This window comes from Rhea pennata, chromosome 5, assembly GCF_028389875.1.
Source record: "Rhea pennata isolate bPtePen1 chromosome 5, bPtePen1.pri, whole genome shotgun sequence".
Taxonomy (NCBI): domain Eukaryota; kingdom Metazoa; phylum Chordata; class Aves; order Rheiformes; family Rheidae; genus Rhea; species Rhea pennata.
In genome coordinates, this window is record NC_084667.1 from 9053341 (window position 1) to 9079087 (window position 25747).

The 25747-nt window shown below is 39.4% G+C and overlaps 1 protein-coding gene across 4 annotated transcripts in view; it reads right to left on the minus strand.

Moving 5' to 3' along the window:
* The window catches only part of MEIS2 (Meis homeobox 2), a 170658-nt gene that overhangs the window by 115219 nt on the left and 29692 nt on the right, over nucleotides 1-25747 (minus strand). For all 4 annotated transcript variants that reach the window (XM_062575815.1, XM_062575813.1, XM_062575817.1 and 1 more), the window contains exon 8: nucleotides 3799-3944. In XM_062575815.1, the coding sequence (XP_062431799.1) occupies nucleotides 3799-3944 (146 nt within the window). The remainder of the gene's footprint in view (nucleotides 1-3798; nucleotides 3945-25747) is intronic.

The following is a 25747-nucleotide window of genomic DNA, read 5'->3' on the forward strand; positions in this document are numbered from 1 at the left end:
TATTTTTAAAGGTCCTCTGCCCTTCGAAAGGGCGCCGAGGTGGGGGAGCGTGGAGGCGCCGGGCTCTGTATAGCTGCGCGTAAGAAATCCTAATCTCAACGTTGGTGTAAGCTAGAGGTGTCTATACATTTGAGCACTTCCTGTTTTCATTTCATGATCAAACATGTTCTTTGCAGGGCAAATAGGGGAGCACTTGAGAGAGGAAAGCAGAGATGTCTGAGAGGCTAATTGAGTGTACTAAGGACTCCTCGGCATGGAGGAAAAGGAGTCTTCCAAAGCGATGAATAAACTCTCGGCTTGGGTCGGATTTCTTGCTGTTTCTTTTCTTTAACCACCTTTGAACTCAAATAAAAACAGCCTTAATGTCAGGTTTACCTTTCTGATGTCATAATCTTTATGTACTATTGAAAAGCTTATACTACCAGACTAGGATTTCCTCTACTTTCTTAAACACTGGACATTATCCAGAAAAAGCATACACATTGCCAACCAATTCATCCTCAGATCTTTCATTTTCCGGTACTGTTGTAATTCCTAATATAAGACACAGCTCAATAACTGAACAAGAACATGATAGAAGCTCCTACTCCTTGCACTTGATTTCCAGCAACAAAAGCATGCACGCATATTCTTTTTCTAATGCAATTAAAGTTACTGCAAAATGGAAGAGGTGATAGGGGGACAGAAATGGTTTTGAAAGACACAGGCCGTCAGATACTTTCATTCTACATCAGAGTTCAAGCACCTGTCTCTCCAAAAAAAAGAAAAACCACTTAAGCAACTCAATTTTTAAACCAGTTACCTTAAGAATTTGTAAAATGGTTCAATTTGCCTTCCAAAATTGCATTTTATTTAAAATCATAAATAAATATGTTTAGACAGAACTGAATAACTCTCTTTGAATCTGGCAGTCTAAAGGAATTTCAGGCTTAATCAACACTGTAAGAGGTGGACTACCACTGCTTCTTCTTCCAGGAAAACCAGAGGTTAATGATTTTTGTCATATTGAGACTAACAGCTAACAATTGCTACAGTTGGCCTTTAGTATTTTATTTGTCCTTTTGAGGTATTCAGAATAGGTGACAATGGCTTGCAGTTGAGAACATATGTAGAGAGACCCCTGTGGCTTATGGAAAAGTTGCTCCATGCTGGTTGGGTGTTTGAAAAAAAAATACAACCCGAGCTCTTTTATGTTCCTTTCCTTAATGAATGCATGAATGTCAAAATGTACCAATGGCCCATTCAGGGGGCAAAGCCTAAGCAGCTCCTTCTTTAAGAACACATCCTGAGATGTAAAATACATTTGCTTAACAAATTAAAATAATGAGATAATTCAATTAGTTTCTTTAAAAAAAGAGAGAGAGAGAAAGAAAAAAAGGGTACATCAGGGGATTATTGTAATACAAGAACAGGTCATACAGCACAAAGGAGGAACAAACCAATCTGAAATAAGGTTAGAGTAGTAATGAAGGAATGTACATTGAATCATGGACTGCCATTGTAAAGATATTTACTTGAAACAATAAAATTGTACATCACAGATTCCCCTGTTCTGGCTCAGCCAGTGTTGCACTTTGAATGGACAAGCTAATTTGAGAAAAAAGTGTGAGATCTTTGAAAGAAAGGAGTTCTCTTCCTTCTCTGCATGTGTTTATGGCAAGGATCTTTCTGAATTTACATTGCACTGGTCAGGGGTCTCCATTATCAGTTTTCAGGTCTGAGAATTACAGCACAGTAAATCTTTCAACACCTGCAAACTCATTAAAGCTTGGAAGGTAAAAGGTTTGGGGCTTTTTGGTGCTCATTTAATTTGATTTTTGCAAGGCCATCCTCACCAGAGATGGTGAATTTCCTCAATTCATGTAGAATGAAGAGGGTCAGAAGGGAAGGGATAGAAACAAGGCAAGGGGATTTCAAAAAGCCAGGAGGATTTTCCTCAAGAGAAGAGAGAGGCAGTTGACTGTTTAATAAGCATGTGTTGAATGCTTTCAAGGAGCACACAAGAAAGAAAGGCAGGGAGAAGAACCAAGATATCACGAACTTCATAAAAGGAAACAGAGTTAACAGAGACATGTACAAAAGAAACTAGCTTATTTGTGGCCCTGCTTTTTTGCTGTCTCCCTGTACTGCTCCTCTAAAGATACCCTACAGCTAAATGAAAAACCCTCCACTCTCACTCACTCGACTTCCAAATTAAAAACATTTTACAGGTTAGTAAATCTCCAGCTGAGGTGATGTAGCAAAGAACAGCTGTGAAGTAATTTTGATAATGATGAGAATAATAAGCACATGGCAAGGTTCAGGGCTTTGCTGTTGCAGCTTCAGTGCTCCTGAATAGATAAAAGTGATTAAATACTCCTGATTATCCCTGACCAATATGTAATGGATTTACAGCCCTTTCAATTAGTCAGTATTTGCTTAGGACTCATTATTTTGTCTTTGGTTAAGTAATCAGCCCAGAGACTCATGTTCTGTCTAATTCCTCTGAGCCAAGTGGGTACGGGGCACCTGACCTTTGAAATGGCCATAGCTGGGAGGCAAGAATAACCACTACTCCAGCAGAGACACTGGCTATTCCAGCTAATCCTGACCCCACAGGCCAGATCAATGCACCTTAGTTTGCTACTAATGTCCTTACATCAAAATGATGGTTTAGAAATGTGGATCTATTGCTCCCCCCCGTAGCTGTGCTGCTAGCAGATCAGTTTGACAGTCCCCATCATAAATAAAGTGGGTACCTTGTCCCCAAACCATGACACTGTAACTGACATCAGCCACCTTGGAAATGTATAAAACTTTGGCAGAAGAAGAGGTAGTTAAAAATGCTGTTACCCTTTTTAGCCTGATTAAGTGAGAAACAATTTTACAGTGAGAAGAGGAGGAAAATCAATCGATAATTTTACCAGTTTCCATTATTTCCTACATGAAGTAAACTACAAAGAGTGTTACTAGCTTTTCTGTAGAACAGTATTTTGATGCCTAAGTGAAGCTGTAACAGTCAACAGAACACCAACACATAAAACCAATTGCAAACAGGAGGATAAAGATAGACTGTTAGTAAAAGCACTGCTTTTTCACATATTTAATCTCTCTCCCCCAAACGTGAATATGGCTAGCTTTTAAGATAATGGACTTGGAGAGAAACTAAAAGGTGCTTATTTTCTCAGTTACACAACTGAAGAATTAGGGAACCCGTAAGCCGCCTATATTTCTCACCAAAAGTAACATATGACAAGTTTGCAAGCTGCTGCTTTGACTTCTCTTGCATCCCACAGTATATGTCAGAATACACAGATTGGGGTTCTCTCTTCCGACGAATACATATGAGGTTTGTGTAAACAGAGGCCAACAATAAAGAATCCAGAAGGCAGAGCTTTATATATGCTGAAGCAAGAAAGCCTCTTCTTATCTTTAGGAACATTTGGAATAGTTCGAGCAAAAAAATGGTTACTTTATCTGTAGGTGTTGTTCCGTGATAAGACCTTGTACTCTCTATCTCCCTCTTTCCCTCCCTCCCTCTCTCCCTCTCCCTCTCTCTCTTTATATATATATATATATATATATATATATATATATATATATATGTATACACACACACACATATATATAGGGTTTTTTTCAGATTTGTCATGATTCCAAGAGCCAGGGGGGGGGAAATCTAGAAAAAAAAATTGCAAGTGATAATTGAGTCTTAATAATCTTCCAGAAAATTATGGGGGCAATTGATTTCTAGTAACAATGAATAAACCTCATTAGGCACATGAATAGAAATCTATTTTGTTTTGGGGCACCACTTACTGTGAGATGCTGGAAAAGCCACGCTCTCATGATATTTGTTGCTACTTTGGGGAAAATGCCTCTTTTCTTCTGACGTTTTTTGTCCTTGTCTGGGTCATCATCATCCCCTGTACCAGGTGAGGCTACACTGTTGTCTAAACCATCTCCTACAGTAAAGAGAAAAACAGGAGGAAGGGGACATATAATAAACAAAGTATAGCAGCCAAAAGGTAGCAATAATTTCTACTACAGTTTTGTTTTGATTTGATAGAACATCAGGCACATACAGTTTCTCATTAAATACGAGTGCTGTTATGAATACGTAAAAATTAGAAGCCATGTCTCTCCAAATACTAATTTTGTGTCTCATGCATGCATATATCATTAATTCAATTATAATTGTGTGCTTGACGTCGTGCAATAGCTCTTTGTCAATTATGGGATTCAATGTGGGAAAACCTGCCACAAGAAAACCCATTCACTGTAAATGCATCCCTACAACCATTCTGAATACATACTGAAAGTAATCAAGTTAAATGTTCTGTAGTCTATATATTCCAGGCCCTCTGCATAGGTGGCAGTAACTGTGTCACTCTTCAGTGCACATAACACACTGTCAGATGAGCCCCTCCCCATAGCTGTCGCCTCCCAACACCCACACATACACACGCACAAACACGTACACCTAGTGTGACCCTGCACATAGCATTTGCATGACATAAAAACTTCTACATCTCTGCATCAGTGATTATTATCATTAAAAAAAAAAAAAAAAAAAAAAAAAGATGCACATCAAGGTAGAGCTCTCACTTAATCAGAACTTTCCATCAACATCTTTCTCTTCTGTGCTTTTCCCTGGCATTAATTGTGCATTAGCAAAAATCATTTACTTTTAACAGTCATAGTTATTTTTTCTTGCCCTCCGGCAAAAATGCCTTGAAAGCCTGCCTGGAGGGCATCTAAATTATGTATCTGAAAAACTCTTCTGGCAAGGCATTGCAGGACCCCTACTTTCTTAAAATTCATACGAGCACGTCTTCCTGTTTTTGGGAAGGCATCAATCAAGAGCAGCAATATATGCCATATTCCTACATTAATATTTGAACTAATAACTTTAAAAAAAGGAAAGAAACAAGATCCGACTTGTGGCATAATCAAATGCAAAATAAATGAAGAATACTGGGACAGCACTGAGACTTTATAGATTGCTGTGTTTTCCTTACACATCATTAGCCCGGAGCCACACGAAAGAGGAAAACAGAGAAGTGGAGAGTTTATGCTCCCTGCTGGTGTTTAAGAAGCTGAGGTCCTGGAAGGACATCTGGGAATTGTGCTGAGACGGTGGTTTTTGTAATTTAAGAATAGACATTCATTAGCAGTAAATGCCATAAATCCCATGCTAAGTAAAAACCTTGTCCAAGAAAGCCTAAAACAATAAACTCTGTGCTCAATGTAGCCTGAGCTAGACGCTCCATAGCTTCCTGAGGAATGCTATAGATCCACAAGCTAATTCCTATAGCCTTGTCTAGCTCTGTAGTGCTACTAAACCAAATACGTTGCTGCTACATGCAGCCCATTTGCTTCAAAACTTGCATTTCAGCTCTATCTGCCCCTCCTGTGGCAGATCACCCTTCTTGCACTGCCTCCCCTCTGAAAAACCAACCCTCGCGGACCAGAGAGACAGAAAAAGCCACAGCAAAGAGCTGGCAGATTAATTTTATTGACATTTCCATTTTCACTGCAATGTGATACCCTCCATCACATGGAAGAGATGACCCTCACTATTTACAGACTGACAGGCCACTTCATTACAACCACCCTGCCCCAAGGCAGAGCAGCTCCTTTCCATCTGCCCAAACACCAGAGCAAGACCCTTAAGTCACTGCGCTCTCCTTCTCATGCCTTTCTTCTTTTTTGTTTGTTTCTGTTATGGATAGGGAAAGGGGAGTCAAATCACAGCAAACTAATCAAAGAGATTATGGCAGACCTATATACTGTAACCAAGTGTTCACTTTTGTAAGACGCTGGTTATTTAGAAAGCGCTCCTCTCCGTCACCCTCTCCCCCCCACATTCTCCACCCCATCCCTCTCGCACACGCGCACGCACGCACACACACACACACACTTTCCACTGTGCCAAGGAACTGCTGCAAGGCAAATTCTCACAAACACTAATGGCTTCTGACTGCTCCTTGGCAACCCCAGCATTTTAACCTGGGTGGATATGCTCTCCAAAACACAGACACTGGAGCTATCTCATCAGCTGTTCATGTGACACAGATGGAGAGTGGCTATTAGGAGCCAGGCAATGGGCCTTGGGGATCTGAGGTGCTGCACTGTAGCCTCAGGCAATTTTGAAAAGCAGTACCCGGAGAAGGGGGGAAAAAATCTGTACTGAAAGTGCAAGTTTGAAGTCAGTCAGTCTGTTTGTCTATCTATCGGGTGGATAAAGATATCTTTGTCTCTTTATGCAAAACCTGTGTGCGTATGCACAGAATGCACGTAGCTATAAAACTTCCTTTCCACACCATCTTTTCTCACTACAGAAGCATTTGTTCACTCTATTTATGGACAAATTCCTATTTCTCTTTATACACATGCTCTCCTGTTTGTGAGTACGCTTAGCAGCACTCACCTAAATGCTGAAAGAGCATTTAGACCTCTTGGAGATTTGGAGAGGTTGTGAATATCCTTGTTTTAAAAAGCAAATTGCAGCTCAGGAGATGAAAGTTCAGCTAAAGCTTCAATTGTCTTTCCACCTTATCCAGTGGTACAAATACTAGGAGATAAGTGTTTCCTTAATCACTTCCATAACCTAATGAAAGGAAATTCAAATATCATACCTCTAAATAACCTCAGAACATGAATACACACTGTAAGATTTGTTGTTCCTGATGAACTACAGACCCAATCCTGTTAAGCTGTATTGTCACCTCTTTAATAGCACTGCGACTGCTCACATTAGGGGGACTGTTTCTAGCAGAAAGAAGACAGAGAAGCTACCCATAAATGACGTTTCCAAGACGGAATGATTTACTTCTTAGCTTTGGAGGGTCTGATCCTAACGTGCTCTATCCAAAGAAAACACAAGTTACTTTAAATGAAGAACAAAATCAACAAAGGTGAAATAAAATTAACAGACCTAAGAATTCACTTGACTTCAGATTGAATTAACTGTATTTTTAACCACTACAGGAAGAAAGGCAAATTTAAATCATTTGGAGCTTAGTATGACCATCATTACTAATGGTTCCATTTAGGCAAACTGTTCACCTGCTGATTTGGGTAGGATTTTGCCAAGTGCAGGGTCAAGTCCTAACTTCTATGGAGACTGCAATTATTTGAGCATAGTTATCCCAAATTTATAGTGGGAAAATTAAGCCAAATTTTGGCCCACTGACTTCCTCTTTCTCACAGCAGCAAAAAAATGAAGGCTGATTTTCTACTGCTTTGCACACTGTTGACTCATTTATTCTTGTGCAAAACCTTATAATCGCTCTAGGAAAGTGAGGCATTCTCAAGTGCTCCTTGCTCTCTTTGCAGAGGTGTCAGTGACTGCATTGGATCCAGCCAGTAAAGAATTAGGCATATTACACAACTTTTTTTAAGATCATATCAATGCCATATAACAGTCTCAATAGCTCCCAGGAAAGCTGAAGAAAGTATACAAGAAATTTTGCATAGTAACCCACATGGGGTTCCTTATAGGCTTTCTCTTCAAGAGGAAGGGTTTGTGGAGGAAACTGAAGTTGCAACTCTTATTTACACGGCAGGAAGATGGTCTTCCACACTAGCTCTGTGTATAGACACTCTTTGCACGCGTTTCCTGCAAGGAAGATTATTTTGCCTCGAAAGCAAAGCAGATCACCTCTTATTTAAAACATCCTGAACAAGTAGTTAGAGCATGTTTTCCATTGCACTGGAATTTCAGTCTTAACCTACTGCAAACCGACTTTCTTGGGTAGACAAGCCTGCTGATCTCAGTACGCATACAGCTAAGGACTCTTCAGGAGAGTCCTGTCCTAGAGAAGGCTTGTCCAGTCCTATCAGTGACTTCCTCTTGGGAGGTCCTCCATACTCTCTGTGTTATCGCACCCCTCTTTCATGGTTGTTTTCCTTGCGGAGCGAAGAACAGTCAGGAGATGAAGTTAGTGCTGCTTAGAAGCTGCTCAAATAGTCTTTTTCATCATTTGTGAACAGGATAGATGACAGATTCCCAGTCTAAGCAAATGTTAACTGAAAAGGAGATCCCAGTCATTCCAAAACAAAAAAGCCTGCTAACAGCCCAGATTCAAACTCTAGAAATAGTTTCTCTTGTCATCGTAACAAATAGAGCAGAAAGAAAAGACATTTCTGGAAAAATACATTTGGAGACTCAGTGTTTGAATTTCCTTGTCATCAGGGTTCCCCTACAGCTTTACAGTTTGTCATGCTAAAGGAGAAGAGAAAAGATCAGGGAGAGCTAATGGGAAAAAAAAGAGGCACTTCACCATTTTACTAGAAATAATGCAACCAATTAAAAACACATGAATTCTGAAAAGGAAAGCTCCAATGCACATGCCAATTTTAAGGATACTGCTCTATGATCTTTTGGTCCAGTATTTTGACGGAGTGGAATATATAGGTTTGCATGCAAAAGGGGGCCAATCCGTATGTATGCCTATACTCACAACCTGAGTTATTTGTTTGTGCTTATAATGTGCCCATCTGAAGACATAAGTATTGTAAACCATTACTAACAAGGAAGTTCAACTGAGTAATAAGATCAATAACACCGCCATCAGAGAAAAACCTTTAAAATCTAACCAATTACTACTGCCAAAAAACTGGAAAAAAAGAGAAGTGCTTGAGTATGTTTTGAAGATGAGACAGTCTGTGCTGCAAGAAGGACTAATAGAGAGGGAAGGCCAGTTTCAGAATCAAAGACCTTTCAGAAGAACTCCTTATCTCCGCTCCATCCTGTTAAAATCATCAAGCGTTTAGCCTTACAGCTTCAGCAGATCACAGCTCTTTGAACGAAGCACTAGTTGTTTTTTTTTCCCCGTCTTCTGAAGGACCAGGGTTCATGGAAGTTGACTTAGTCTCCTCACACCCCAGATGCAACTCTTATCAACCCCATCTTATTGCCAAGAGAAACTGCACTAGGCTAGATTGTGGATGGCAAACCTGGGACTCTGAAATGTGCAAACTGTTCAAGCGGGCATCCTAACTTAGAGTTGTGCCATCAGCAGCAGTGCCCTACCGCTAACTGTGCTGGTTACTGACTTGACTGCCATCAGAAGCTGTTTAGGCATGCTGTAGGCATGCCAGGCTGATCTGCATGCTCAGCTATTGCTTGTCCCCGACTTGGGGGGATCCTCAGGTGGGCTGCTGTGAGCAGCCCCCTGCAATCCCTCCCCTTTTGTGTCTCTAAGAGACCTATCTCATGGGGCTGTGTCCGGTGAAGGTTTCTATGAGCATCTGGGAGAGAGAGAGAAGTTGGACACTGGCACCAGAAGGCAGAGGAATACTTCAGCTATACAGCACTATTATGTCTCTTACTAAAAAAACATTTCACTCTCTGCCCCTTCTCCTAGCAGCAGGAAGGAGATAAAGAGCCAGCCTAATTTCTGCTGTCCTTCTGGAAGACCTTGGGCTTTCCATCAGTTCCTTTGGGCTGACAATGGGAGGATGATCATCTACAAACCTCACACCATCTAGGCATTGACAATTTTTACAAAGTCAGATTGGAAGAGAAAGGAGAGAACTTAAGTTGTCTATCAGAGCTCACCTAAAAAGCTGTTCTACTCAATCTAATCATGCTTTAGTATAGTTTCTCAGTCAGCAGCAAGTCCCTATTACAGTCTGGCAATATGTGCTAAAGGCTGTAAGTGTTGTGTAGTATCTGGTATTTAAAGTGTATTTACAGTAAGAGGGAGAATAAAAACTGTTCATTTTCTGTTTCTGGGTAGGTACCTTTCTGTGTTCCTTTATGTGTCTTCTTTTGAAAAAAGGCATGTACAAATATTTTATTATTTACTTGACGGTAAGAATGACATTCCAGACATATTATTCTTATATCTTTACCTGCTGTAAAATTGTTGGTTTGAAACTTTGGAAATGATTTGCAGAACAGTAATGTTTCACATTGTCCTTTTTATTATTTTCCTTTCCTTTTCTTTGTGTGCCCTTTGTTGTCTGTTGTTAAAGCTCATGTTTATTTGTGAAGTGAACTGAGAGTTCTCAGAGATTAAATTCAAAAGCCAACATATGTTTTTCTAGCTTTTTTAAAAGAGAAAGCTAATAAACACTGCTTTGCATTTTAAGCTCTTTTAGCCAGTATAGCCAGTAGGGTTGTGGTTTATATATTATAATTCAACATTTTTTCGCATCAGGTGAAAATTGTTCCAATGAAGACAAGGGGAAAAGTAAAGAAACCTGCTAATTACTGATCTCTCTTACGTTCCTGCTGTGCTAAACTGTCCAGACATGTTGAAGTGAAATTTTTCTGCGATTTTCAAGCGACTAGTTCACGGCCCACTGCCGTGGAGTGCAGGAGAAGGGATGAAATGCTTTAGTTTACATGCAACATTTACTAACTGTGTGGGTTTTCCGACATTAAAGAGGGGACAGTGACCCATGCCACCTTTTTCACACTCAAAAGAGCACTGAAAAAACAGTCTTCATAGGCTTACCTCAGGCTTCTCTGGCCCTTAACACCCTCCCCCCAGGGTATGAGCAGAAAGGGAAAAAAGAAGGGATTTTATGCTCCTTTCTCTTCAACTTTTCAGGCGATATAAGCAGCATTTAGCAAATTCAGCCTCCAAATGGCTCCAAATGCTCTGAGCTGCAGGGGCTCATCCTTTGTTAGCCTCCCTCTATTTACACAGGATTTACGCAGGCTCTCCACTGAAGAGACCACATGTTTCTGACAGAAAGCACTTCCATTCACACTGCATCAGGCAACAGGATTGTAACCGCTGCAGCTTCACGCTGGCCCGAGATTAGGGATTTCAGCAACATTGAGATGGTAACAATCTGCTAACTAACGAAAATTATCCATGGAGGACTCTGCTGCCTGCTCCCGCTAAAGCCACCGCGGCCGCGTAGATTGGGTCGCTTCAAAGAACGATTAAGAGCTAGCTGCTCTCGGGACTCTGTATGTCCGCCTGCAAATATCATGCACACGCACACAAATACCAGAAAGGGAGAGAGAGGGGGGAAAAAAAATCAGACTGCAGCTTGGATTAAAACAATTTCACCCACTGGCTGCAGACATAAAGTGTAAAAACAGCCAGATGGACACATATGTAAATGTGGCCGCATTTGTTTCTCAGGAGCTGGCAAGTTAGTAATAACAGTACAGTTCAATAATTTATTTTCTGAGGTATTTTCACACCGGTTAACTGCACAATGGCAACATCCATGTGGAACTTCGGGAACGGAGTAATTCCTTCAACAAACTGCTACTGGGGCAAACAAACCAAACTATAACTAAATGACTTTTCTTGGCTCTACCTGCCTGCACTCACTCCTGGAACCTGGTATCAGTCCGAGATTTTTATTTTATGTATTTTTTTTTTTAACTGCTGGTCAGTCAGGATTTCTGCACCAAGATTTTTTTTTTCCAGAATCAGTATTTGTATCGGGGTTTTTCAAAATGCATAATACTCGCACAAGCACCACAAATGTTTCTGGTCAAACCTTGTGCTTTTTGCTCAATAGCTTTTCATGAGGCAAACGAAAATTAGATGGGAATACAGCACTGGAAAGGACCACATAGATCCAATTTCTGAGGAGTTTTATTTCATCATTTTAATTCAGTGAATTACTCTGCTTCTGCGGCAAAGGACAAAACAATTTACTTTTGTAGTAGTAACTTGTACATGCATCTGATAAGCACATAAAAAGTATACAGTATATTCTAAAGTTCTCCATAGTATATCATAATAAAGCTCTTCTGGGCACTCTAATGATTCATTTTTAGTGATCTCTCAAATGCCCTTATCCACAGTTAACACTCAGATTTTATTAAGGAAGAAAGCAGGGACAAATGTCCACTTAAGTCCCAGCTCTCAAATTCAACTCTGCTTGCACTGCAGTACCTAAAGCTAAAGCTTTTTTAATGTTCTATTCACCTCCCCTGTGTGGCATTTCTGCTAACACAGAGTTCACAATCTTTCAGCCTCAAACACAGAAGGCTGCTATCTTCAAGTCATCCAAGGAATGTGCCAGATACTATCATCTCCCCTGCAATACAAAGAACCAGAAAGAGGCAGAGACCAAAAGAAGACCGTGCTGATCAGGTTACTAAAGTCCAGAAAGTCTTTCCCAGAATGCTAAATGTTAATCTTTGAACCAGCAAATGTTATAATTAAGATCCTTGTAGTTGGAGGAAATGCTAGCTTGAGAAGTCAAAGGTACAGCATTTGAAGTTGTACTTTTTTGCACGTTTATCCTAATCTCACACCCTCATGTTGGCATAACTGCCATCAAACACTTTGTTCTATTCAAGCAAAGTTATCATTAATGTCAGTGGCAGTTTTGCCTGAGTAAGGAGTGTAAGACCAGATCCTCGTCTTGTTCAAACAGAATTGCCAGCTCTGCACAATTCCAGGAGAGACACACTCATTAAAACTTGTGGTTTATGCTGATTTATGATGCTCTTCTGTTTAAAAGTGAAACTCACTTGGTACCTCACTGGGAAAGTGTTCAATGCACTTGTTTCTACAAATTTTAACTCAGTTATGTCCCCCCCCCACCACCACCATGACCCCTCAGCACAAGTTGTGAAATTTATGCAGAGGTTTTGGCACGTAGGCTGAAGGAAAGCATTATTAAATTAGGTTTAAGTAGTTTGTCTGCTTCAGTAATTACTTTCAACAGTGAGTGTAAATAGCTGTTATTCTGTTTAAATTTTTCATCGTACTAAACGTCACACAAAATGTCCTTGTACTGCAGACTAAATGGAGTTCTTTTCAAATCTGTTTTTTACATATTTTTAAAAAATATTTTTAGCATTCTCATAGCAATTCTGTTAAGAATACCAGCTACAAACTCAGAATCAACAAGTCATTAAAGAAATCGGGCAACCAAAAACATTCTTTTTTTGCCTAAAGCACATCGTCTTCAGGAGGCTGTTTTCTTGTTTAGTTCTCCATCTCTACCCCTATTTACATTACCACTATTGCTGTAACTGGGATATTGTTTTTAGTTTCCTCAATCAGCTTTACAGAAGTTGACATACATTAAAAAGCTATATTTGATTTTAAGTTTCATTTCTTATTTCTCATCCTGTTATTTGTTATTTTGTTACTTTTGTCATTAGAATAATGTCAAAGAATGGGAGCAAAACAGCTAAGCTCAATTAAAATTCTTCCTGTGCTTGAAGTTAGCTAATTAAGTTCAACATTATCTCATCAATATTTAACCTTTAACATTTTGCAATTGCTTTTTGTATATAGGAGTAACAGAATGTGGAGAACTTAACTAGTAGATGATGTCTAAAATCCTGTACTGTTCTTCTTCATTAAAATATTAATGTAGTTTCTTTAAGAATATAATGGCTTTTTGTTCTTTTGAAAGGGAAAATAACCTTCAGAGCATCTGAATTTTTCTTACAGTTGACACTCAGTTACAAACTGAGGTATTTTAATGTCTTCCCTTAAATAACATGCAGTTGGACATAACTGCTTGTTTAGGAAACGTCTCTTAAACTGGTGTCTAATAGGGCAGCAAGAGCCAGTGTACTGTTCACATTACAAACCTCTCTTTTCAGAGTTATATAGCTACAAAAAATGTGCCAGCTTAAATACCGTATAAGAGTACATAGCAATTTTTAATCATTTCCAAAAAAATTGTTAGGACTAGAAATGTAACATTTCCTGAAAGATACTAACTTAATGCTTCAGTTAAAAAGCACATTTGTTAGGCCACAAGTCCAGAAAGTAAATTAGTCTATCTGAGGATTTATAACAAAAAATGGAGGATGGCTGAATACTTTTAACAAACAAAGATGCTTTAATAGAAAAGTATAAAAATGAACCACAAAGCTTTTCCAGGTGATAAGATGTATACAAATGTGTATCTTAACATAAAACACAAATAAGAGTACCAGCTTGATATGCATTCACAGTACCTGAGCAGCATCAAAAAGATGCTTGCTGTGAATGCATAGTTTAGAAAATATATATATATATACAAAACAACTCCAAACTTGGCAAATCTTACATACCATAAGAGCTCCAACACCTATGCACAGTGGGGTGGATTAACCCGCTGGGTGCTGCGGACATATATATGCACCTCCTCCTAAAGTGTTCACTTGGCTGGCAGTCTGGAAAATGCCAGAATGTGAAGGGTTACGTTGGAACACCGACAGTCTGCGTTTGCAGGTTTAAGTTAAACCCCGTACTTTAAATATATTGTGTTCGGTATTTGGGAACATGGCTAATACCGTTTACAAGTAGCACGCTACCGGGCACTAACAACGAAGGACTCGATGGAGCACCCGCCGACGCTGCTGAGCACCGTTTCAGCTGCCAAACGTGTGCCGTGGATCTGCCCATACTTACTCTCAGCGAGCGTTTTTCAGGGTTCTTCTCTTCCAAAAAGCCTGACCGGTAAAGCGTAAGCTATTTACAGCCCGTCTACCATACGTATTGGATGCTTACAAATGGCCTCTGCCGTGGCTTAAAACATTTCGCCTTTAAAGTTCAGCAGAGAGCTACAGATTATAGGAGCAAGCATCTAAGAGTCTCAGCTGTGATGAAATGCCTAAGAATACTCGCATGCCTCAAACTGCAAACGAAGCAAGGATACAGACACAGGAGGTCTGGGCACAAAAACTTCATCTGCCCGACAGAAAGAGGTCCTTGTGACTTTGGTAAGGCTTACGACCAACTTGCTTTCTCCCATCTTAGAGTTTTACGGCATTGCTTGGAGATGTGGTAACAACCACAGGAAAAAGAAGGGGAGACCCGGGCCTCGTCCCTCCACTCCCCAGCTGTCCCACAGGCGACTTTGGACCTGCTTTAAGCGATCGAATGAACTGACAGGGCAACACGTAATTTTGTAGAAACGGGAAAAACTTTTTGACAAAATGTTTCCATGAAATGGATTTAGAAAAGAGGGAAATATAACAAATAGCAAAACCACAGGGCGCTGACTTGTTACACCATCTCCCTAAAAACTCACAGCACAGAACAAACACAGGCCCCCGCTCTGCGACCTGATGATTAACTTTTCCGTTCAGAAGCCTGTAACTTCGTGTCAAGTCCTTCACTGTAGGAGAAAGTGTGGCAAAAGACAAATGCACAGTGTCTGCAAAGTCTTCCTACACTCATATCACTGAATTGTTCCTAGTGAAAAACGGGCTGGGGTCCAGAGCAGTCCCATCAGCCTGCTCCTTCCTCCAGAGGAGGTAGCGTTGGCTCTGTGTAGGGATCCCAAATGAAAAGCTAGGCGAGTAAAGAGGCTTCTTTTCTTCTGTTGCAAATGGGCAAAACTGAGTTTCCTCCCTGGACAGGCTGTTCACCTAACCCATTACAGAACTGGCATGCGTGCCATAAGATTAAATCTAAGCCCCACCAATCAAGTAGCAGTCTAGGTTCAATATGCTGATGCAGCAAATTTCCAGATCTTGATCACACTAGGCAGGGGAGTCATTCTTCTCAGTGATAAAGTCACTGAATGCACTCTTGAGGAGACAAAAAATTAAGAACCAGCTGACTTTGCACCATTTGAGTGAGGTATTCACTGCTGACCCAGAACAACAGAATTGCCATGTTCTGACACCAGCTAGGAATCATCGTAGAAGTGGTCATCTCTGATCCTTTACTATTCACTAGAGTTTCTCAGTTGGTTAGTGGCACCAGGCTGGAAACTAGTGTTTAAACGCATGCTGTATTAATAGAAACTTTGTGCAGTCCCTCCACCTCTCTTCTTCTTCCCTCTCCTCTTAAAAACCCTTCGTAGTTACTATGAAATGATGCCAACAAGAAGATTTGATAGTCAGAAAAAGCAAATTGGATTTCATCAATTAAGATTTACCTCAAAGGCATTAACCCTCCTTTACAATTTTACAGTTAAGATATTTTTACCTGCATTTTACTAAGTCAGCTTCTCAAACTCATCAGTGATTTATGCAGCAACTAAGAACTGAGATACTAATAGTGTCAGAGCATTATCTAGTACAAGATATTCTATTTCCTTTTCTGTATTGGCTCACTAAGTGACCTTCAGCAGACTTTTAGGGATAAGGATTTTCAAAAGTGCTCAAATGAGTAAGGAACACAGCTTTCACTGAAAACTGCTTTAAGAGTAATACAAAATATTCTCCTTGAGTGTGGCTGGTGGCTGCTCTTAGATAAGTGAATATTATACATTATTACTTTAAAAGTCAAACAAGCCAAGGAGCTCATATGAGTATTTCATTTTTTAAAAAATTTGAGTATGGTTATTGTTTCTACTAGCTCTTCTTCATCTCAAAGTGCGTACCTTAAAGAGTTAAAATGCCATGGAACATGCTTCCTTTACACCCTTATGTATATTCAGAATGCAGTTTCTTGAAAATAAATACATGTGATCAAAGTAGATGTGCCAGGACACCTTACTTTTTTTTTCTCCTTCCGATAAATAATATTTCCATTCACATTATTAAGAGCAAATGCAAGTCTTGGTGCTACAAGTTCAGTTAGGAGGTTACACAGGCTTTTGTATTTGTGGTTGATCAAAATTCTGAAGTTTTGACATTTCCATCTAGTCTTTATTCATATCTGAGTTCTGTGGCATGAATGGGAATTTGTCCTGAAAGAGACCGTGTAAGAACTAAGATTCGGCATTTCCTGTTTTTACCCCAAATGAACTCAGTAATAAAACACTCTTTGGACTTCATCCTTCACCTGCCGCTTACTCTGTGTTTCCTTCTGTCAGCGTGGATGAGGTATAAAAAGCTAAGTGGATGATTTCAACTGGTAGCACTTCAGTCCAATGCTTTACCATGTGCAACCCTACGGCCTTTTGAGAGCTCAGGATCTGTGTTTACAGCCAATCTCTCTACAATGAGGACACTTACATAAGCATTAACCCTACACATTTTCATGTATAATTTCTCCGTAGCTGTGAGAGTTGGGGAAGGAATTCTGGCACGAAGCACAGATCTGGGGTCTTTTTTATGAAGTAAGAAACACCAGCATTCCAAATTCATTTACCAAGCACTAATGAGGCCTCTCTTTTAACCCTATTTACTTTATTTCTTACAAAATTGACTCATCTGCACAATGAAAAGGAAAGAAGAAGCTAAATCAAGAAGATGGGCAGGCCATGCTTTTCTCCTCAAACAGTGCTGCCTTCTGATACCCATGATTGCTTCTCCCTGATGTGATAAGGTTCAGTAAATAATGCAGGTTTGGGCCCTAGTCCTTGAGGGTTCGCAGACTGTAACTCCTTAGCAGCACCACCCCATCCATTACCGTGGAATTAGTTGACAATACTACTAGTTGTACCAAAAAAATAAACTAATTGGTCCCTGAGGATAGCTAGGTGCTTTGGAAGTCTTAAAAAAAAATTATCTCTCATAGTGATTTGCCAGCCTTCCTATACTCTATCCAGCACATAGGGACTTCTAAATTACATACTATAATTGACATCAAATATCTGTCCCATCAGTGAATATCTTTATTAGCATCAAAATCACTCACAACTAGTGCTCCTCAATGTTATTAAACAGAACTTGTTCTAGGTGTTGCCTTACTAATTAGTCAGGATGAGCCCGAGGAAGAAAATCTGGGTCATGTTAAATTAATTGGAATGAGCATGAAAATTAGCAGAGCAAACTGCATCAATTTTCTATAGAGAGCCTTTCTTCATGTTGAGAATAAAAATGGATATTATGAGGCATTAACCAAACTGCCTTCTGTGACTGCCAAGAGGTGTGTTACAGTAGCCCAAAAATATCATGCTCACAGATTTTCAGAAGTTAATGAGACATTTCCAGGAATGGTAAATACATGGTATTAAAATGGGTGTGCCTCTTATGGGAAAATGCCAAGTCATTTCATGTTTATTCAGGCATAACAAGCTCCTCAAAATGAGCATAATTTAAGAGGTGAATAGTGCAAGGAGGGCTAACATTCAACTCATTTTCCTTAAGAAAGAAAAGATTAAATTGAACAAAAAATGAATTAAGAGGTTTACAAATCAACAAGTCAACCATCAGATTGCAGCCTCTGCTCAGTATATTCTCATCAGCCCCTGCCATGAAGTTTTCAAAAAATGTCCCGAAGGCAGGGAACAAAGCGAGCAGAACTGATTACAGCCACACTCACCGCCTTGCTGTCTAAACTCTGTTTGGCTTCCTAATGAGCTCACTAAAAACCTAATTCATCTCCCATAACCCTTCTCAGCCCTCCTTGAAATTCACCATTATGGAAATTACAGATGAAACATTTACAGGCTGTGTTCAAATTACTGCTTCTTCAACAGGCAGGTCCCTGACCCTCGCAGCGAACACAATAGAGGTATGTCCGTCATGAAACCACTCAAGCCGCAGCCTATAGAATAAAGAGGCTCAGGAAGGTTAAGACTTTTTCTCATGGTGACAATGATTTCCGCATTAATGCTTTCAGTTCCATGAATATGGGAATTCTGGGGGTTTGACAGTATATCAAATACAAATTGTAATTCAGAAGGGGAGAAATGAGTTGTACTGATGACAAATAGCTGGAATAGGCTAATGTGAATTCCCAGCCTGTTCATGAGGAAACTCCCTCAGTTCCTCATTACATGAAGTCAAAATGATCCTCACGGCACCTAGCCTGTAACTGGAAGATTACTGAATTGATGGATCCTTAGTTTAAAATGCAGCTGTTTTATTCTGCTTTAGTAATTAATTCTTTTTCCAATACCATATTGATTAAGCGTAGACCCTGATAAAGTTCAAACTGAGAAGAATCTCTAGTGGCTTCCTTAGCTGCTCAAGAGACTCAATGAAAACTTCCTACAATTCCACCTGCCTCCTCAGAGTGCTGATCCAATGAACAGAACAGATTTTTTCTCATAAATTAGTTAGGCCATGTGGAGCTGTATTAGCTGATCGTTGCTTTTGTCTCTCTACTTGCTGACTTGCTTTTCACTTTTGCTGTCCTTTGTGCTGTGACACACAAAGTCGGAGTGCAGCTGCCATTCTGAACCCAGCCAAGGTAAAGAACAATTCGTACAAACTATGTGGGTTTTTTTTTTCTCCTCGTTTTATACAGCTGCAAGTCCCTGAGCTGTGCTGCACTCAATAAGGCCTCCAGGGATCCAACTAGCAGAGAAATCAGTGCTGAAGCATGCAGTCATTCTGGGGGACTAAAGGGGTGGTGGGGGGGGGGGGAGAAATAACCTGCTCTCTTCAAGACCGCTCCACCTTTTGGGATAGAGCATTTGCTGCTTTGCTTTTAGCATTCAAAGACTCTCGCATTTCCCAGGTTTTATTTAAATAAATAAAAAAAAAAAAATCACGCACGCTCTAGACTACAGCCAGTTGAGACAAGAAACCACCACCTCACCTACAGCAAATGAGACATGGGAGCCTGTTGACTACCAGGCAGCCAGAGGCTGTCGACGAATCCCACACAGCACACACAGCAGCGTACTGCAAGGAGAAGTATCACCGCCACGGCGCTGCTTTTCAGAGTCCCCTGCACCAGGGATCAAGGCTTGTGAGGGAAAATGAGCACGATAACAAAGTTTCTCAGATTTCAGGCAGTACAAGGGATCTTCTTTTCTGGGAAGATCAGAAGTACTCGGTATGCTTTCAGAGAAATGCATTTTGTTCTTATTTCTTCCCCAAACCCACCGCAGGCCTCCCCCGAGAGGAGAGTCCTGCGAGTGTCCTGGGGCTGCACGCTGCCCTTCGCAACCCTTTGGGGACACGGGTTCGAGCTATGCGCTGGCTGCCAGAGCACGGCTAAGGAAATAAATAATCTGGGGGAACGGCAGGCACGTCAGGTATCGGCAGCCCTTGCTGGGGTTACGTGCCAGCTCATGAGACTATTTAAAGGTTACGGGCCTGATTCTGCTCCCACGCCACGCGATGCCACAACAGCAGGTTGCATCGCACGGTGCGTGCAGCCCCGCTAACAACGCGAAGAGCAACTCGGTTTTGCCTCCGCGTTTCGTACAGTAACCCCCCAAAATAATAAAGTATGAAACACTGGGAAAAATCAGTTCAAAAACCCCTTCCTGATTCACTGCTTATGTATTCTATTCTCCTTTTCTGTCACGTTCCCCAGCACAAGAAGATGCTTGTGGTTTATTTCAGATAAAAGAGAAATAAAAGTACCATATCCCAAATTGTGTAACAGTAAAGCATATAGTTTGGAGACAAAAAGCACACATTTGGTGAAAATGGAAGATAGCATGCAATTTGTCAGAGAAATTACACAGCCAGAAAAATATAATGGGAAAGATTCTCTTCAGTGCTAATATATCTTATGCTAATTTCTTCCATTTAATAGTACCAACCAATATGCATAGTGTGGACAGGTGCAAAACAGAAAATTATGTGTCTTCATGTATCTACCACAAGTTCAGGTTTGTCTTGTGTGGAAAGTTTATTTCTGCAGGAGCCCTTCAAAAATAACAGGTCCTAGTTACAACAGCGGCTCAGCTTTTTAATTTCTGCGGCCTCCAGATGAATAATATAACACAGACTTCTTTGTTGAGGACAGTTACTATAAAGCAGCTTGCAGCTATCACACATAACACAAAACAAGTAATTTCTTTCTAGAATGGATTCAAACAAGCTTATCAGGACTGTTATCTATTTATAAATTATATATTTAACAGTAAAGACTGACAGACATGGCTGGAATGTTACACATGGGAAAACACGATTAGAGATATTCCAAATTACTCAACCTAATCCTAAGCAATACAATCTTAAGGGCACTAAGAATTTCTAGAAGAATTAAGCATTATACCTTGTAAAGCTCAATTAAATACCCTTTGAAACCAAGCTGTGATTCTTTCAGATCTGTCTGCAATACACAGTCCTTCCAAATGAAGGATGTTTGCCTTTCCAAGCATCCTTTTACTTTTCATTCCTTTAGCCAATGAATCTACTGAAAGCACACCTTAAAAAAAATAATAATAACAACTTCCTCAGCAACCTCACATCTCATATTTCATACACTTGGCCATCTTGAATTAATAGGAGTCAGTGAAGATACACATTCTTAAAAACAACTGAAGTTTCATTGGTTGAGGAACTTTAAAGACCTAGGTTTTATGAGCTTTCCTCGGGGTAGGTATTTCAGTGTTCTAAGAAACAGAGTTGAGGACTGTTGAGTTAAGCGCGTGTCCTACACTGACATGTTAGTTTCAGCAGATTTTTTTGGTGCCAAGTTTGCCCATTAGTATCTTCAACCCTGAAATACATGTTTATTTGCATTAACAGGTGTTTTGTGAATAGCAGAGGGCAGAATAAAAACAGAGTTAATTTACTCACTCTCTACTCTTAATTCTAAACTTTACCCTTATTGCCTCTGAAAAATACGATAAAAAATTTACTGAAGTTGCTTAAGACATAAGGAAATGTATTTAAAAAAGGGTGCAAAAGAATGTCTCTTATTTGACCAATCTGACAATTTGTCCAGTCATTTCTATTATCTCTACATTTTCTACATAGAGAAAACAGCCTGTTATTGCTTAAGTAATGTTAACTATACAAGAAAAAAAAATAACGGTGAAGCAGAAAAAATTCAGATGATGAAACATTGAGGACTCTCATTTAGTCTGTTCTTCTGAAGGCCATTTGCTAGTGTCTGCATCAGAGGATATATAGGAAGAGGAAATGAAAACTATCCAAAAACAAAATAGGCTTACCCACATCAATCATTCTAAAGAGTCAAAATAATAGTCTGCCCTTAAAAATGCATCACAGTGAAACATAGTAAGATTTACACACACACTGCTGTCACATTTGTGGGTCAGCTGAGATCATGCATCACAATTTTCACAAAATCCACATGCACAAATACACACTTCTTGCAGGTGTTATCTCAGACTTGGTCTGCTGAGAAGTGAAGTGAATCCCCGCAGCGACGTTTGAAGGTTTAAAAGCTCAGTTTTTTGTTTCTAAATGCCTATGAAAACATTGCCTATGCTCAGAGGCCTTTTAAAACAAAACCAAAGCTTTTAAAGCTTCAAAAGCGGCCATGGGAATTTGCTCATCAGGAGGGAATCCTAAATGAAGGCCAAGATTCTGTGGATTCCCCTGGACATGAGAAAAGCCATGGCCTGTCTGCAGATCCACAGTTTCTTATAACAGATGTGGGGGCGATTCAAGCAAAACCTAAAAAAAAGAAAATGTTTGTGCATGTCCTAGATTTTACAAAAATATAGATATTTTTGGCTTAATCATTTTCAGTTATGTCCTGCTCTTGTCTGCCATACTACAAAGACACAATCCCCCCAAACTCACCTTCATGGATTAGTACAGTAACACTAAGTAATGACCCCCAAAGCCATCAACTAAAGGAAAAGAAAAAAGGAAACAGAAGCTAAGCATAGAACTTCTGTTATTAAGAACCTCAAATACACATAAGACAGGAAGGAAACCGAATGACAGTTGCTTTTTAATATATAAGAGCAATGATTTACAGAAGGAAATATTCTAATGCTATGCTAAAGGCTTAAGTTTTTTAGAAAAAGCTTCATATTTTTTGAAATGTTAATGTTTTCTATCTATAGCAGTCTGAAAAGAGGGTATTAGGTAAGAAGTTTCTAGCAGGTTGTTTAAAGACTTATAAAAAGGCAGCAAGAAAGTAAAGTTTGAGTAGCACAATGCTGCAGAATCAGTTATTTAAAGCATAAAAGCTTGGTGTAAATGAACAGTCTTTCTTCTGCAAGTGTAGGCTATAGCTTTTGCTGAGCTTTCAGGTGAAACATGCAAATATAAATCTACAGTTCCACCTGAATTTGACTATAACATTGCTGCCCGCTCTGCAGCGAACACTGTCCCTTTGCTTTTGGATGCAACAATCTCTCAGTATTCATACAAGTTACACTCCGCTCACCTGAAATAACAGCTCAAGAACAGCTAACGGATGAGGAGAAGGCGTAAGAAAGGACGGTGTTGTATGGTTTTTGTCTTTAAAAGTAATATCCTTCTCAAATGATCTAAAAGCAAATGCAGGATGGTCTAACAGACGGGTGTTTGCCAGAGGAACGGAACAGGGAAAGCCAGTATATGGATTCTCCACTGGAGACCTGGACACACAAAGGTGTGTCTGGCTCATTACAGCCCCAGCTCAACCCAAGACGCTTGCATCCAGGAGTACTACAGTGGCAATAAAATTAAAAAGGCCACATCCAAATGAATCGTTCTAGGGTTTGTCTCAGCTGGAGGGTGCTCTTTGCATAGCTTACAAATGATGCACTAGACAAGTTCTCAGTCTCTTAAGGACAACGGAACCTTACAAGGAAATTCTCTAGGGAAGCATGTAAAAATGTTTATATGTGAATAAACAAGGAAAGAAAAAAAATATTTTTTTCATCTCCACATCCCTAGCAAGAACATAAGCAGCTCCTCTGAGCTCATGTAAGGGAGTCACAGAAAATAATATGAAAAATAAACTCAGATCTGTATTTTCTGATTACCTTTGTATAACTTGTCTTCAGATAAGATATTTTGCTACACAGGCACATAAGGATAGAGTCAATTCTGCTTTCAAATATACAGACTGCACTCCCATCAACTCCCACTGAAGTCAGAATTTGACCTATTGTGTACTTTACATTCACATCAATGAAGTTGGTAAGAATGCAGAAAATTGCTTTAGAAAGATGTAAAATTCTTTACTAGTTCTAAAATAAAAGGACAGCTTATTTCTTTTAAACAAAGCAGATTGATAGCCATTTGGAAGAGCTTAAAGGGGGGTTAATTGGCATACAGTAAACCTGAATTCTGACAGTATGGGCTTCTAGCTAAAATGACATTCTCTTTGGTGGTCCTAGGACTGTAGGATTAGTTTACAAGAAAGCAGAGAAGGGTTTGAAACCAAACCCTGAATGTCACTGATGAATTACCAGATTATAAAGTCCTGACTATGAAACATATTCCAGGCCAAATTCATATTCAGAAGACAAAGCAAAACAAAAAAGCGCAAATCTGTAGCAGAGGATGAGTTATAGATTAATAGAAAGAATGAAAGATATAAAAAAATTAATAAAGCCTCTCTTTCATAAATGCTTGCTCATAGATGGAACTTTATGCCAAAGTAGTCTCAAGGCTGGGAATATGAACTGCTAATAAGATCTAACCCAGGAAAATAATTAGGATAACCAATTCACAGCTAAACAAAAGTGTTTCATCTGAAAATGAATAAGGTAGGGTGCATTTCATTCTTCTGAAGGGTGAGAAAGGAAGAAAAGGAAACAGAAAAAATCCAGAAAATTACAGCCATGTAGACAGTGGTTAACTACCAGCTAGGTCTAACTGAAGTCATTAAAGTAAGTTTGTGAACTTCAGGAAGGTTCAAAGATGATCCCTTCAGTACACTGAAAGCAAACAATAAAATCATTAAACCTAAGAAACATTCAACAATAAGATATCTTTGCTATGTCTTTTCCAGTAGAAGCTCCAATATTACTTCTCTTGAACTAATACTGCAGTCATCTTTGTCTTTTAAAATCCTCGCGTGCAAAAGGGGCAGAAAATCCAAAGGGGGTATGTCAGCTGAGACTGATCAGTCTATTCCTGCTTCCATAAAACAAATTAAATATATGTACATGAATTAGGCATTTTGGTAGGTTCTAAATCAAAAGTTAATATTAATACTTGTGGACGTGAATATTTTACACAAAACAGATAAAACAATTTTGAAGAAAAATATTACTATTTAAAACAACATGATTAAGTCTAATGTTTTCAATATTCTCATCTGGAAAAATATGTGCAAGTTTGCATACATATCAAAAAAAAAAAAAAGCGTGAACCAAGAAGTTGCTTCTACTCAAGTACACTTTCACATGGTAGTGGATGTTTTGCAAAGAAGAAAAAGCATCTGAATACACTAAACAAAACTTAAGTGTATGGACTCAGACACACATGAAATCTAATTAAAGATCTAATAAGTTAAAACAGTCAAAACTTACCAGCTTTCTTTTTAAGGAAATTATTTATAGTTCAGAATCATAATGAAAACATCAATTGAAAGTATAATTAGGGAGCTTTCCTTTTAGGAATTTCTGAGAAGAGCTCCTAGCTGTCATATGTATTACATAGTCAAAATGCTGAGAGAGAACTCAGTTCCAAGAATGATTTTCGGTGGGATTATTCACGTTTGCGTGAACTACCTGCTTCCTTCCAAGGGCTCATTCATCATTCAGGCACAAATCCTACAAAGGCCAAGGTGGTTAGTAGTAACCTTGTTGTGAGCTCTTTTATTTCAGAGAGGACTCGGGACGTGCCAAGGAAAACTAGGCAGAGCCTTCGCAAGGCGGAGGTCCTGCTTTGGTTGTTGTAGGCACTTCTGAAAATGGAAAGCATACGCTGACGTACACCTTAGGATCCTTCCACTCTTTGCCATTTCTTGACTAAAAATACTTGCCATCTCCAAAATGCAAATTACTGCATTCAAATCTTTATCTAATGGCAAATAGTTCAGACTTCAGTTTAACACTGAGAAATAAAAATAAAAGGTAGTAATAAAGAATTAATAAAAAGGTGGTAGTCTTGATCATAGAAGAGGTTTTAATGATTTTCTCAGGGCAGTGGACTTAATAAAAGTTACACTCATTACGTTATATATGATTTGCAAAGTAAGCATTTTTTATTCAAAACAGATTTCTTTGCAGCCTCACAGGACAGACATATGAAAAGTGGGTTTTATTTTGTCCTAACATAAAAAATGTTAGCCTCCTTCTACTTGATTTTCTGAGATGGCTTGATTTAAAATGTTTAAAAGGCCAGAAGAGCGTGAGGTCTGAAGTGGGTATAGAG